The sequence below is a fragment of the Sparus aurata genome, chromosome 8, assembly GCF_900880675.1.
Source record: "Sparus aurata chromosome 8, fSpaAur1.1, whole genome shotgun sequence".
Classification (NCBI taxonomy): Eukaryota; Metazoa; Chordata; class Actinopteri; order Spariformes; family Sparidae; genus Sparus; species Sparus aurata.
Window position 1 is genome coordinate 19688614 of NC_044194.1, and position 16881 is coordinate 19705494.

The 16881-nt window shown below is 40.8% G+C and overlaps 1 protein-coding gene across 1 annotated transcript in view; it reads left to right on the forward strand.

Annotated features, from left to right (window-relative positions):
- Positions 1 to 16881, forward strand: part of cspg4 (chondroitin sulfate proteoglycan 4) — an 82307-nt gene that overhangs the window by 37731 nt on the left and 27695 nt on the right. Inside the window, exons 2-5 of the mRNA XM_030426342.1 lie at positions 4014 to 4177; positions 6167 to 9721; positions 11747 to 11935; positions 12085 to 12360. Coding sequence (XP_030282202.1) covers positions 4014 to 4177; positions 6167 to 9721; positions 11747 to 11935; positions 12085 to 12360 — 4184 coding nt within the window. The remainder of the gene's footprint in view (positions 1 to 4013; positions 4178 to 6166; positions 9722 to 11746; positions 11936 to 12084; positions 12361 to 16881) is intronic.

Below are 16881 nucleotides of genomic sequence, written 5' to 3' on the forward strand. Positions count from 1 at the left end.
AAAACCACTTCAAACTACACAATTGATAAATAATGTATAAATAAACCTGCAGGTAAATCAAATCTGAACATTAATGTCTGTGTATAGCAGAGCTTTTGTTCTGGATCACATTCACCTGTGCAAGTTTGGAAATTGTTACTTTGAGTGAGGATTGATCTCTGAATATTATATGTTTGATTGATCAATTGATATGATTATCAAATGTATTTATTGTTTTCCAACACTGACTCCTGAATCAAAAAGGAATTTGATTCACAAATATGTTTAATAGAGAAAAATAGCAGAAAGCTGAAACAAGCAAATGTTTGGCATTTTTACTTAATAACTGACAATTAACCATTCATCACAATTGCTGAGCAGTTTCTGCTAATAAACCTGTTGACCCTGCTGATGTACAACTCCCCCTGCCTGTTATAATCCCCACTCTGATAGTCCATTGGGTTGCTATCAGCAGACATCACCAGAAAACTGATGTTTATCACGAGCACAAGTGCTATTGACCCTTATGGGAGATGTAATTGCTCATTATGGTAATGACCGCGTTGCCATATGGTAAACACAGTTACACCCTTACAAAGCTCTCCAGTTCTATCTATGGTTAACAACACCCTATCCTTCATGTAATTACATACAGCAGCCATTATACCCTGTTGTAGTAGGCACAGCCCAGCTAAGGAAACAAATGACCGACATCACGACTATTTATAGTCAAGCTAACTGTGGTTTTAACCATGGGTTATGCAAGTAGGTGGTTTGTTTTGATTGAAGGCAGCGTTACCATTGGCAACATTGTTTTAGAGGAACACACACTGGGTATCCTTACTTCTGCATTAGAACGCAGATCAGATCTTTTGAAAGAAATGTGGATCGTCATGTTTATGAAAAGATAGCGCTGGGTGTCGCTCTGTTTTACATAACACTAACATCAGTCCGACTAATATGCATTAGACACATCTTGAAGAATATTGTGCACGTGATATGAGTATCTGACAATCAGGGCAGCAGAAATCAGCATCCCAGAGGCTCAAATCGTGTCTCTCCTGCGCATCTTCACACTCACTTGAAATCTGTCAGAGCTGACTCTGATTCATCGGCGCAGACGAGTCACAGGACACAAAGTTGTCTGAATGTCTCCAATCTTCCTGCACTTGTGGTCAGCGTGTCTCTCTTCCCCATATCTTTTCCGGACATGTGTCGCTAGATTGGGACCAAAAAGAGGATGGAGAAGAGGAGGAGGAGGAGGAGGAAAGGGAAAGAGAGACAACGGGGTAATTCATTCAGTCTTCTGTGAAAGAGAGGAAGACTCGGTTTCCTCGGAGCATTATGAATACAAGCGCAGTCAGTCATCAAATTATAGCCATCTGCATTGGCCTGAGACCAGGATTCTGCTTGACGCACAATAAAGTAGTGTGAGGAGGGGCGTGGTAGCTAGAGGGGATCAGAGACTGTCCTCTTAGGTGGTTAAACCTCCACCCACAGACTTCCAGCAAGTGTAGCAGCAGCTTCACAGCTCCAGCTCACACACTTAAGGTGCAGGGATGATCCTTTATGGATAATGATGTCTTGTCAGCGAAATCACCTCAGCTAGATCCCATCTACACCCAGCCCTGAGTCCCTGAAAGATGGAGAAGACAGCTGAGTGTTATGTTGCAGCAGAAAAGCAGGAGACCTTCAGGCGTATGTGTTTTTCTTTCATCCTGTAGGTGTGAGTCCCTGTTTGCATACCTGTTAGACACAAGCAAGGGCACGGAGACAAAAGCAGTGTCACAGAGCGAGGCATTTATACAGATAGCATATTGAAAATGTGCTTTTCTTACATGAAGCCTATTCTCTGCCTGAGCTTTACACAGCTTAGCCGGGGAACTAATGAATTCCAGGTCCAGGTACACTGCAGAGAGTAAAGCTATTGTGTGTATCATTAGAAAATGTGCTCTCTTTTCCTGAAGGCAACAGCAGCAAGCTGAATTTGAACCAGAAAATCCCCAGGCAGAATTGTCTTGGCATCGCTCTCTCCTTCAGCTTTTTATCCCCATGCTCAGTGAACAATCCAACAAAAGCTCGGGTTTAAGAACCATGGAGCTCATTGCGGTTTTCTTTGTTAATGCAATTGCCTGTAAGAAAAGATTCTGTTCCCCCATTTTTCAGTTTCAGCCTGAAGGCTCCTGTGCAATTAGCACTATTCTTTCATTTGGAATACCTTCTCCTTACCAGAAACTCTCTGAACTGTATCATAATAGCCTCTGGCACAGTCAGCCGCAGCTAGCGACAATAGCCTCCGAACAGTGACATTTTGAAAATGAATGATGTCTAACTGTGATAATTCCGTACAGTTCAGTCATACAAACGATATTTGCATGTTCAGTTCCGTACGGGGTTTAAAGTATCAGTAAAGTACAGTCTTGATACTTTAGTTTTAATAGTTTCTCTAATTTCGTTACTTTCATGTTATTCACACAATGTGGATTACCAAGTTAAACATGTGATAATGTTAGAAGAAGTTTCCCGAGCCACCAACATGCTGTTCTTTGACTGCAGGCGATGGATGCTGTGTAGCAGTGCATATTGATGGTCTCTGTGTCTTTGGCCCAGTACTGTGACCGTTCATCACTGACTTTGTTCTCGACAGAGTCACAGAGCAGCCTTGGAACCAAAAGCAAATTCCTCTTAGTGATATCACAAAAGCATGGGCACAAAAAAAGCTTTGCTTTTGTCTTCACTGACATCAAGATGATTGTCTTCACATTTCCAGTTTCAGGTGCTGATCTCAGGTGGAGGGGTTCATCCACAGGATGAGAAACAAAAGGACAAAAGTACCCTTCAGTGTTTTGAAGTTGGCAGCAGGGCATTAATGTAGATGTAACACAGACACTCGCTGCCCTTTAAAAGGCATACACACACATAAACACGCACACATTGGCTCTCCCACAGACACGTTCGAACGGATGAAAATACTTTTTCCATTTATAGCTATGAATGTGAATGTTTAGTATTGTGTTTTCTCCTCTATATTCTGACTCAGCTGTGTCTGAGAAGTTATTTTATGAGATTTTTGCCTCATGGCATCGAGCCCACCGTCCTGCTAGGCCACTGGATGCTGCTGTTGATTTTGAGGGAATATTTTGGTCTTCATGATCTCATAGGAATGTTCTAACTTTGACACAGAAATGTCGCTCTCTGCCTCACAATCCCAAATATTTCAAAGCATTAGCATTGTGTTGTAAGACTGCCTTCTTCACAGTGATGAAGAGCTTCTGTCTCTCATTGCCGTGAGGGCCTTTTGAGGGCAAGTGGGTCGCTAATGGAAAGCCCCCTTTCTATATCTCCTGGCTAAGGCCATGGAAAACCCAATGCTGGGGAAACGGGGTCTTGGAGCTGGTCCAGTTCAATTTCAGAGCGTGTGCAGGGGGAAATAATTGACTTCCTCCGTGGTTTACATTTTGTCGAGGGCCCGGAGAGCACAGTCCTAGGCAGGTGGCTGAATTTGCATATCATTGGAAACGAGACAGCTCAAGCCTGGGAAATCCTGCACCCCAACACTCTATATGCCCAGAGAACCTCTGCAGGGGTAATGACTGATGTCTCAGTAAGAGCGTCCCTTTGAGGCCAGAGGAGCTCCTCTTCAGCCAGGAGCAGCTGGAGGACACCTGATAATATAAAAATCAGTCCAGAGCAAGTTGCAGTGTAACGTGAGATGCAGAAAAATGCTAATCTAACTGGTTTCTCCAAACATCCACACTAGAATGCACAGGGCTGCCATCTGGCAGTTGTATGATGAGTGTAAAGCCACATATAGGTGTCTTCTTCTGTTATCCCAATCCCAGTATAGTGAGCCTTGTAATTTACAATTGTATGCAAGTAGAATTTGGTGCATTTTTTTCTTTATTCAAAAATGAACAGTGAAAGAAAATATGTGTTTGGGTTTCAGTGACTGTTGCAGTTGCATATGCTTTTGATTTTTGGGCTAACATGATGCCTCATTCTTATCTCTCTATTTTATATTTCATTTATCACAGAATCCTACTTTGGGGACAGCTACTGCAGTTTTCAAGCCGTCCAGGATGTCTCCACCTTCCACTTGTCGCTACAGATCAAGACTGGTCGGCGGAGTGGGCTGTTGTTACTGGCTGCAGGAATGGAAGACTACCTGTTCCTAGAGCTCCAGAACGGGAAAATACAGGTGAATGGTTAAAAAACTGGAGGAGCCTGAAATATTAATAGACACTACAATAGAGCATTGTTGCATCACTTCAGTTCAGCCAATTGGTAAAGCAGAAGTTTCCCTTTGCATATATATATATATATATATATATATATATATATATATATATATATATATAGTAGCACTGTTTTGAACTTGGATATTACTTGAATAAAATTTAAATGGGAGCAAAATATGACTAAATTAACTCATAAGAGGCATTAAGATGGTGGCTTTGTAAGAATGTTGAGAGAATGACCTGAAATAGGGAAAGCAGTGTTAATACATGAAACAGAGTGCAGAGTGCTACAAAAGTATGTAAATTTAATGTCAAAGTAAACTATTTCCATTATTATGTGCTCAGTTTCCAATGAGTAGGCGTTCTTGTTCTGTCTTGTTTTGCTGAAAGATCATTTAAAGCAGAGAAAATGTTAATAAAATGATATCAGTGTTATTATTTCACTTGGATAACAACCTACTTACATTCTCTGCCTATAATCCTCAAAACATCCCTTACAATATGTTGTGACTAGTGTTATATTTAATGTTGTTTTGACAACCACTCAGCTTCGGGACACATCTCTGACACATTTAATAGGTGCCACTTTGACAACAACCTAAACTGATTTGATTTTTCTGCTGTCTTCTCTAGTTGTCTCACTGGAATGAGAACCATGACATTTCACATCTATAATTAATTACCTGACAGCTTCAAAAAGCAGCAGAATTAGCATTAGGTGTGCTATCACAGAGATTCATACAGAGGACAACATTTCTACATGTCCAATGAGGTGAATTCTCAGGGTATGGCTTATAAAAGAAAATATTACCTTTACCTATCTTTCATATTCTGTTCCTCCTGGTGATATTAGAAGCACTGAGCAAAAATTAAATTTCCTTGCCTGCCATGCAAGTGTCAGAGTCATGTCATTTAGGTTACTCAAGCAAAACACAGACTAGTTAATTTATGAGATATAGCTTAGTCAACACTCTGAGCATACATCAGGAATTGTCACACTGTCACACTGACACACTGCAGATCATAAATGTTAATATTACAGTAAAATTAAGCTTCAACTCTAAGGTAACGGGTAAGTGAGTGAGTATGGTCGTGAGCTTTGATACAAGTATTTGGGTTGGAATTTTCATCTATAATAGATACGGTCTTGTAGTCTTCATAAAGGGAAGGCATTCCCTTTAGCCCTGAAATCTATCAAAGTGCTGTCCATAAAAACTCAACCTATCAAATGCCAGAACTTATTGAAATCAACTCATTATTTCTGATTAACTTCATGTAAATATACAAGTTGTATTTATTGAAGTTGATCAAACTTAAAATTTCTCGATTCTTTTTTTATACAACTTTGGAACTTATAAACACAACGTCTTCTAGTTTTAAGTCTTTTGACTTTAAATAATGAGTTTGATGGATGTGCTTTACAGAGTTCAATCAACTCATAAAAATGCAGTAAGTTACCAAAGAAACGTGATATATTAGCAGATTATGTCAGCATGCATTATTCGAGAGTAAAAACATACACTTCTTATTCATAGTTTGAAGAAAATGTATGAAATAGAAATTTTCCCTGTGCCTTTGAAAGGCTACATTTTGAAGAAAGACAAGGTTGTTTGTTTTCACAATAATGAAAATCATGACTACTTACCTATATTTTTTATAAATCGACAGGGAGCAGGTTTATATTATCTTTGTACCAATGCTGGAACAAAGTAGCTCCAAGAAAAGCAACTGCTTATTGTGCAAAATGAAGAACTGAGTCCTCAAACTTAGAAAATGTAAAAAGTAAACAAATTTGTTTGCAATATTTTAATTAAAAAAAAGAAAAGAAACCTTTGAATTCATTACTCAAGCTAAAGCAGCTAGTTATTTACAGTTCATGGAACATTTATTTGCAAAATGTATTGTGAGTTTTAAATTAAATAAAATTAAACATTTTTGTTGCTCCATAGGCACGGATGAATATGGGGACAGGGGAGGTGATTCTGACCTCATCCCAAGGAGTACAGCTAAACAACCTCCTGGACCACAAGATCTCACTCACGCTCCAAGATGGCAAACTCACAATGACAATTGACGAGCTCTACCCAACATATGTTCCTGTGAATGATGACGGAGAAGAGCTCAATATTGACCAGGGCATCTGGCTTGGAGGAACAGGAGACCTGGATACTCCCTACCTCAGCAATGCCATTCCCCCTTTCCGTGGCTGCATGACTCAGGTCAAATTCGAGTCCCATCAGTTTGATATTCTCGGCATGTTGTTTAAACAATGCCAAGACACAAAGGAATCTTGCAGCAGTGAGTTTGAGGCTGGTGATGGGGAGGCAACTAGTTTCAGCACTCCTGATTCCTTTGTGTCCTTCCCAACCTGGAGTGGGGCTAGTGGTGCTCCAAGGGTCTTAGAGTTCCTGATGAAAACCACCATTGAAGATGCATTGCTCATTTTCCACCCTGGCCGCGAGTCAGACTTCATTGCTGTTGGTGTTGTTAAAGGTTTTCTCAGAGGTATGCTGGACCTAGGCAGTGGGGCGGAGGTACTGGACAATACCCAAGTACAACTGGATGATGATCAGTGGCACAGAGTTAAGGTTCAAGTCAGTCAGGAATCTTTTGTTATCAATGTAGATAGCCAGTCCTCCTCCCTACCTCTGGACAAGTCACACAAATTGGACTTGGTTGGAAATTTGTATTTAGGAGGCATCCAGGGGAAAATGAAGGATGTCTTTCGTGAAAGCGGTTCCTTAAATCGTGCAGAGGAGGAAATGACAGCCGAATCCTTCATTGGTTGCTTGGGGGAAATCAAAGTAAATCAGAAGGATCGAAGCCTGCAGGATGCTTTAGTGACCAAAGATGTTCATGTAAAATGTGAAGGAGAAGACTACGACTACTCAAGTTACTATGACACAGAGTCAACCACAACCTCTCCACCTGTTCGCATCCGATATGTCAATATGGACTTCAATGAACAGCATTGCCACCCAACAGATGACACACCAGAGATATTCAAAAACGTAGGAAAACTTCTTGACATCACCCCAGTACTAGTGCCTGAAGGTGGCGAAGATTTTCTTGATATCAGCCACATAAAGCCAACATTTGACCTCAGTGCTGCAGGAATTCGTCAGTCGGAGATCATCTTTTCTCTCCAAAATGATCCCTGGTATGGCTTGGTTGATATTAACACCAACACAAGGCGTACACAAAAGTTCACCCTTCTCGATGTTGTCAATAAGAAAATCAAGTATATGCATGATGGAAATGAGAGGCATGCAGATCAGATCCAGTTAGAGGTTGTTGTTAATAGTAACAGCAATCTTCCAGAATGTTTAAAAACTCCTCGCGAGTACGTCGTCCCAATTGAAATTCTCCCTGTCAATGATATACCACAACTTGGTGGAGGGGAAATCACAATCACAGAAAACGGAAGGACCCGTTTGAGCCCCACCCTCATTAAAATCATGGATTCTGACACCCGTTGTGATGAAATAGTAGTAACTGTAACCTCAGAGCCTTCCATAGAAGTTGGTTACTTGGAAAATGGTCAGCATCCAGGACGCAGCATCTCAGAGTTCACCTGCAGGGAGCTGAAAGATGGAAATATCTACTTTGTACACAGAGGTGGTAGTGCTGCTGAAATCACCTTGGAAGTGTCTGATGGACAGTCAGTAAGTCATTCAACTAGTTTTAAGTTGTCTGTGACACCGCCACATATGACTGTTGTCACCAACATCGGCCTTCTCTTGACTCAAGGCAGCAACGCATCCATTGGTGTTCAAAATCTGGCTGTCCTCGCTCATCCCCGTAATGGAGACATTATGTATAACATCACACAACCTCTGATGTTTGGAGAGCTGCAGGTAATGACAAGTGGTGGAACATACAAGCAGGTTACAACTTTCCATCAATCCGATCTGGATCAAAGCAGCCTGAGATATGTCAGCACAGACTCTAGTGACCAAGAAGATATTGTGGTCGAGCGGATCGAGTTTAGCGTCCACTTGGGACAGTTCTCCCTCTGGAACAACACCTTCATAGTCAAGATTAGTCCTGCACAAGTGAAAGTTTCTAACTTGGTTGCGCTGGAGATGCAGGCCGGTGAGCAGCAAACAATCAGACTCACAGAGCTTCAAGCCGAGGTAAATGGGAAAAACCCAGATCCACAAACTGTCAAATACATTCTTGTCAAGCCTCCAACTCTCGGTAGTCTTAAGTTGTCAGACAGAGAGATGGCTGAGGGTGACATCTTCACACAGAAGGACATTATGGACAATACTGTTAGCTACAGGGTACGTGTGCAAAGAGCAGTGCAGAGTACAGACCAGTTCCAGTTCAGAGTCCTCGCTGATGATCAGTACTCCCCTCTGTACACATTCCCCATCAACATCCTCGGCAATGCACATGCACCTGTTTTGACCAACGAGAGGCTGGTTGTCTTGCAGGGTGGGGAAGAAACTCTTAACAAGAACTTTCTTTGGATGCAGTCTTCAGGTTCCACAGATTATGTGTACCAGATCATACAACAGCCAAAGTATGGCCGACTGATAAGGGACTCCCCACCAGGGCAGCCTAGATTCGAGGGGGCAATAAGAGTATTTAGCAATGAAGACCTTGAGCTTGACAGGCTTATTTACAAGCATGATGGCTCCAAGACAAGCAATGATGAATTCCATTTTTCAACTTTTGATCAGGCAGCAGAAGATTCAGACAATCAGGAAAGAGTCGATGGCATTTTCAGAATTGCTATCCAATCCAAGAATGAGCATGCACCTGTTAGAGTTGTGGATAAAGTCTTTAATGTAGTCCGCCACGGTCAGCGTCTGCTAACAACTGATGTCATCCAGTTTAAGGATGAAGACTCAGGTTTCAACGACACCCAAATTGTCTACGCTCGTGAGGGAATCCTCTCTGGCAACATTGTCTCAAGATCTAATCCTTCCCAGTCCCTTTTCCGGTTCACACAAGCAGACCTGCGAGATAAAAACGTCCTTTTCATTCACCACGGAGCAGACCGGGAGCGTTTCCCCCTGCAGGTGTCGGATGGCTTCCACAAGACCACTGCACTGCTTCAGATTCAGGCGGGTGAGCCCTACCTGCAAGTAGTAAACAACACAATCATTGTCATCGACCATGGTAGCACCAAGACCCTCAACACCACTCTGTTGAGTGCTGACTCTAACCTGGACATCAGAGATGATAGCGAGATCAAGTTCCAGGTAACGTCGCCACCCAGCGACGGCAGGATAATTGTGAGTGGGATTGAGGCATCAGTGTTCACCCAAGAGGACCTGAAAAAAGGTGTTGTGTCGTATGAACATAATTATGAGAGTCTGAGGTCCAAGGACTCTTTCGGCTTCACCGTCCAAGCAAGAGGATACTCTGAGAAGGGAACATTCAGGATTAAAATATTCAAGCAAGGTTACTTCTCTGAGCCCGAGGTGATAACCAATGAGGTCATCATTTCCTATGAGGGAGAGCACACCGTCATCACCCAGGATAATCTCAAGGTACTGTTAACTGATCACATTATGTTTTTATTAACTGGTAGATTTTAATGTTTCTTTATGTGATTCCACGGTACAGTTCATATTTATGCTGACATTTGATCTATGAAGCTTGCATTTGTTTTCATTAAAAAAGACAGAATATAATATTTACACAGTGTGGCACTGATCGTGTGGCACAACATTGTCTTTTTTGTTTGTTTGTTTTCTCTTTCTGAAACAGATCTTTCACATGACTCATTCAATCATACTGCTCTTTTTTGGAACCCTGTCTCTAATCTACATGATAACCACATGAAAGCAGGGCTAAATATGTCTGTAAAGTTGATGCTTTTAATCTAGTTTATGAACTAAATTACAGTCTATTAAGTGTGGAAAACAGTGCGCTAAGTATCCCCTGAGGAGCTTCCTGAAGCCCACTGTAATTTATAAGATGAGCCAGCCTGCACTCCATCTTCAATGCAATTAATGAGGTTTAAATTATCGGTCTATTCATAACACATTCTCTGTATATCTAACTTAATTTTTAAAATGATGAGGGACATTTCTGAGAGGAAAATGCTCTTTCTTTTAAACTTTAATTTCACCACAGTGCACACATTTTACATCAGTAGTACCAGATGGAGAATAACCTAGACACCTAAACGCATACCACTGAAATATGTATAGAACAAAGTCTTGACAGAGTGGCCTTTACAAGAGGTAAAATATTGACTTTGCTTCTGGGAGCTTTTCCAATGTGTGTCCCTACAATGAAATGAAAACTAGTATGATCTTTTGAAATACTGTGAGATACAAGCATGACTGCTAAACACTCCAGGCTCCAGAGTTTATTACATTTTCTCAAAGTGGGATGACCATAAATCTGCTTGCGTGTAAATGTCCTACATGACTTTAATGTTGCCAGATAAAACAAATGTCTTTTTATTTAGTTTTCACCATACAGTCAGGGTACCAAGTAGATAATATGTCATACTCTTGCTATTAGGTTTGAACTGCACTTATATGAAATTGAATTGTGGCCTGTTGGTTAGCATACAACAAATGAATGTAGTGTACTCTAGAAACACTACTTCCAGTTTTAAATGGAAATTGGCAATTCTTTTTCCAAGGCTTATTAGATGTTTTTCTTTTTTTTCTTTTTTTTTACCCAATGTCACTGGAACAGTTGCACAACAGTCTGCTATTTTTGTCAGATGTAAGTAGTTCCACTATTTTCCTGTTGTATTGCAGTGGAGGACAATTTCAATCCTCGCCAGTCTGCAAAAATTAGGCAATTTTATATTTGTGCTGGATTCAGAGGTACTTTTGATTAGTCAGAAAGCTCATCAAGTAATTTCACTAAATAAATAGACCCTCATCATAAGCATCCGTTAATAGGTAATAAGGGGCTTATAAGTACTGACATTATCAGACTATATGCGTGTTAATAATAACATTATATTATGAGAGATGAGAGATGTTAACTGTTAAATTATCAGAATTTATAAGCACTTATAAGAAACTTTTGAACAGTTGATAAAAGACATGAGTTTCTTATAATTGTTTAGAATAGTATTACACATACATTTATTGAGTTTAACTAATTTACCTATTACGTCATTGGTGAACCTTTACAAAGTATATTTCTTGCTTTAGATAGATTAAGAAGATTAACCAAGACATTGTTATGCCTTTATAACCAATTAACTATACACTTATTAACCGTTAACTAAGGTTGCCTTTACAAGCTTTATAAATGTCAAATATCATGTTATTATTAACACTAATATAGTCTTATTAATGCTAACAAACATCTTGTCAGAACATATAAGAACCATATTGTCTGTTAATTAATGCTCATGATATTGACCTTAACTGCACATTTTTATGAAAAGGGTTATTCTGAAGTCTGCAGCTTTTCCCCCTCACATTTTCAATCTCTGCATTGTACCATATGCTGTTAATTAGTCCAACTTAATACTACTGCAAGTTTATCATTATATATAAAAAATCATGATATATCAACTGCGTTCCTTTTTGTTTTAGGTGGATCAGGCTGATATTGTGCCTACAGAGATGGTGTTCACCATTAAAGAGCCCCCTCGTCTCGGTCATGTGGTCAAGATGACAAACAGCTCCGACAGCACAGCCTCCCCTGTCCTCGACTACATTCACACCTTCACTCAAGAGGACATTGATCAGGGGCTCATTCTCTACGTTTCCGCATCCGTCCAGGTTGATTGTCATTTGTGACTGTGTTCTGTTGTAGTGAATCAATGTTCCCTGTCATATTCACAGTGAGAGTAAAATTAGACAAAAGACAGCCTCAGCCTCTGATGTGTCTATGGTTTATCTTTCTCAATAACTTTCTCCATTTCTTTCAGGGTAATGACGCCTTCACAGTGGATGTCAGTAATGGTTTTACAACCGTGGAGGACCTGCGCCTTTCTGTGAACATTGTGCCAAGGATCATCCCCATCCAGACCTTCAACTTTACAGTGAAGGAAGGCCTCAGCAGGGCAATTAATGCACAGATTGTTAACATCTCACATCCCTTCTACAGCTCAGCAAACATCGACTTTGTTGTGGAAGAGTCGCCACAGCACGGGGACCTCCGCTACCTGGATGGAGAAGAACTTACTTACTTTACATTGGAAGAGGTATGTAGTGATATGATGAAAGAAAAATGGAGTTGAAACTAAAAATGCTGTTATGAAAGTCTCACTAAAGATCTCTAAACAATCACATCCCCTCTCCTCCTCATTCAAACAATGCTGCCTTTTTCCTTATATATCGCTATTGGTTTTAACTTTTGTTTGAGCCATCTTCTCACCTATCTAAATGAGTTTTTAATCAACAATCAAATAAAGTCTCATTCCTCGCCACTATGTTACCCCATGCTGTGCTATACTGTTATTGACTTGATTAGCCGCTGGGTAATGATTGAGGTAATTGACTGTTTGCCTTTGCCTAATGATCCAGCCCTTCTCCTCTATATGCGTTCAGTTGATATAGATCAGTGGTTCTTAACCGGTGGGGCCCGCCCCCCTGGGGGGGCGCGGACACTCTCAAGGGGGGGCGCGAGTAGGTTACAGGATGGGAGGAAAAAATAAAAAATAAAAATCACGAAAATTCCCCCCATGTCGACATGCAAGTATTAAACACACAAACAAATCATCCTTCTGGCGATTTTTATGTCAAAAGCGTCTACCGACAAATCTATCTTTTACTGGTGTTATCACTCTGCAGTTACTGTGCTCGACGAGCAGCGGGTGCTGCCGTGAGTCCCTCCCCCGTCCAAAAGCGCTCACAGGCGGTCAGTCTCTCAGTACCTCGCGCAGCAGTCCAGCCTGCAGTCGGAGCAGAGAGGAGACACACAGCACTCCGCGTCCAGGCTGCGCATGGCCGCCGCCGTCCCAGCCCTGGCGTACAGAGCGGGATGTAAATGTACCTTATATTACCAAATAATAGCCGGGTTTCAATTAACCGCAGGGTCCCTTTAAACGCAGAGTGCAGGTGTATATTTTGATAAATAACCAAATAAATGCCGGGTCTAATTCATTTATTTTTTTAAATCAAGAAAGAAGACGTGACCACTGACACTGCACGTTTTTCTTCTTCGCCGTCTTCACATATTGTGCTTGCTTCCTGTCAGTCAGCATCACATTAATGATCGCCATAGCTCCGGTGCAGCAAAAAATAAAAAGTACGACTTGAAATTAAAACTTTCTGTCGTAAAGTATGCAGAGGAAAACTCGGGAGTGCCGCTAGACGTTTCTCTGTCGGCCCCAAGAGAGTGAGAGATGGGCGAAAAAATCAAACTGAGCTTCAGCGTCTGTCCGAAGAGTACTGCAGCAGGGCCAGGCTGCCTGCTGGAGGGAGGAAGAAGGCTAGCGAGGAGCCTGAGATAAACATGCGGGAATTAGTTATCAGCAAACGGGCACGCCACGAGAGAGTGTCCCGCAAAATGATCAGGGCAAAATAAATGTCCGCCACCGTGAGTGACAGCAGAGATGAGGAGTTTGCAGCGAGTGCGGGTTGGCTGAATCGTTTCCTCCGCTGCAACAACTTCACTTGCAGAGGGATGCCGGAGAATTCACAGAGAAGCTGGAGAAGTTTGTGACATTTTCATTCCGGATTTGTGAGAGGAAGGAATTAAATGCCTGTCCCAAACAAATGCATGGTCTGTTCAGTGATTGAAACAAATAAATGCCCCGACTATTATTTGGTATTTTACGGTATAATAACTCTCCTGGCCGGGGAGAGAGACATGCAGCACAGTGCTCAGCTGCAGACACAGCAGAGAGTTGACGAGACGCGACTCATCATGACTGACAGGCATCAAGGCCACTCAGCGTCTCCTTACCGACCCGCCCCCAGATATTTAATTCACAAAAACAGGGCCTGTGGCAATTCTGGACAGCTGTTTTTGTTTTGACTTTTCTTCTTCTTCCTTCATGGGCACCTGACGGCGCGCGCGCGCGCGCGTGTATGTGTGTGTGTGTGTGTGTGTGTGTGGAGGGGGGGCGGGGGTAGAGGAGGAGGGGGGCCCCAACTGCAATGAACCAGCTTTGGGGGGGCCCAGCTTGCAAAAGGTTGAGAACCCCTGATATAGATTTAGTACAGGCATTTTATGATAAAAAAGGTGCAAACCTCACACAAATTGCAACAGAATATCTGATAAATGTTTATTACTCATAAATGTCTCCTCTATAACATATAAAAAAATCCTAATAAATCCAAGTGGTGGAAAATATTTTTCAAAGGTGTTTCTTAACCATACCCATGTACCACTTTTTTGCTTCCGAAAATAATATTTTAAAGTAACATCACTATGAACTATATACTTGTATGCAAGGCAACATCATTTTGCACTAATCCATATAAATGTTTTATTAATTTATTGATTGATTAACATACATTTAAAAGAAAATTATTTGAATATCACTTAAAATAGCAGTTTTATATTACTTTCAAAATACTGCCAAATTGGCACAACATAAATGTTGGCACTGATGAACATCAACTTCAAGTTAACATGTTTCACTTTAAACATGTTAACTTGAACTTGAACTTTAACATCGCTGGTCATCATAAGTCTAAGTTGTCTGGCTCATCTCCATCATCATCACATGCAGCCCGAGATGAATTTGCACACTCCGATCCTTTATAGTGGCCATATTATAGGCCAGTCAATCTAGCCCAAAAAAAAATAAAAATTTGCAAAAGAAATGTCTCAGTTTTTATTGGTCCTAATACCCTCCTGAATCATATACTAAAAGTCTACCGCCGTAGATGGAGTGGAACATATTTTTTCCGAGATTAAAGGCCAAAGTTGTGCCCACACTCAAAGTAAATTGAGTAGAATACGGGAAAATTTTCAATCAATAGCTATCACTATGAAACTTCTCCAGTTGATTAGTGACATCATACCAAAGAAAACATTTATTGCAAGCTTTTGAGATTTTATGTTTATATGCAAATTAGGCCTTTCTTCATAAAATGTATCATAATTTGCATATATTACAAAACACAAAATTTGAAAATCAGATGATGCCAGATTAATAATTATTGTTTCATTATGTTGACTTAATACAAAAAGACAAAATTGAAGAAGGGACTGTGTCTATGTTTCTCTATCATCCCATACATTAGAAAATACTATTTAAAGTCATCAAAAAATCTATTTTTGCCATGTTTTTGGTATAAAATGTTGAAAATGTCATATATTGAAGATATATCAACAGAACTCCTCCCTAATCAAACACAAAATATAGATAGGAAGAAAAATTAAGTTGAGATGTCTCCTCCACAGTGTACGAAAACCTAATTTTGACAAAACACCCTTTAAAGATTATAGTAAAAGGGAATACATTTTTCAGAGGAAACCACTATTAACAGACAAGTCATTGATATTGAAATCTATAAATAGACAATACGTACCCAAAACAACAACTCAAAAGACAGATGTAGAAGGGAAAGCCCAGTAGGCACTTCAATATACTAAATAGGAGATAGGCCATAACACTTATAGATTTGACTCTGTGGCAACAACAAAAAAAGTTCAATCCATGTTCTCATTCTCATCCAAGTTTGCCGACATATTTGCACATACTCTGCAAGCTAGGGTTTAGTTGAGGCCTTGACGACGGCAATTGCAGCGCATTGTGTAGCAACCAGACTTGCACTTGCAGCGCACAAGCTCGAACAAAGATTGAGGTGCAGGGTCCTGGTCAGTATGGACAGGAATGAGGCATGAGTCTTGGATCGTTCAGCCCCATTCCTCTGGTGGTAGCAAGTTTCACATCCATTCTTGAACTTGATGGTACACCCGGAATAGAGGTGTCACAATTCTCCAAATCCTCGATTCAATTACATTTTCGATTCAAAGGTCACGGTTCGATTCGATTCTCGATTTTTACATTTATTTTTTTTAATGCACAGGTTGCTATGCCATTTTTATTTTAGACTTTTATGCAATATGATATCTGACCTTTGTTTGCAATGTACTACATTACATTGTCAAATTTAAAACATTTATTAACAACTTCAGTGAAATAATGAAAATCATCTCCCTGTGCTTCCCGACCATGGTCCGTGAGCCGAACAGAACTGGACCCTGGTGTAACATCATGCTGTCGTTTGACTGGCTGTAGCTAATAGCTACTGGCTTAGCTAGTAGCTAAGTTAGAGGAGGTTGACTCGCAGCACTTCGTGTGTGTTTTTTCCACTTGGTAAGCCGACCGGATATGACATGGGGCGTGGCAGCATCAACGATTCCATTTTTTAATTCGAAGTTTGAGATTGTGAATTAATTTCGATCGATATCGTGACACCCCTACTCTGAAGCAATGAAACATAGCAGATTTAGATGTTGGTGGCAAGTTGCGAGGGTGGATAGCCGTTTTGCTGTCAGCCACCTTACTATAAAAACTTTTCAGTCTGAGGTCATTGAGTTGTAGGTTTTTGAACTTAGGGCATGCAAGAGATGTATTGAGTGATGATGTGAGCAGCAACATTTTATTCGCACATGCTATACTTGGTTGTGATACAACATCCAGAGTGTTTGGAGTTGGGAAAGGGGTATCTCTGCATCTGGTTCAAGAAAGTGACACATTCAGACTACAGGCCAGCATTTTTCAGAAACAATCTGCTACTAAAGAGGAAATTGCTGCTGCAGG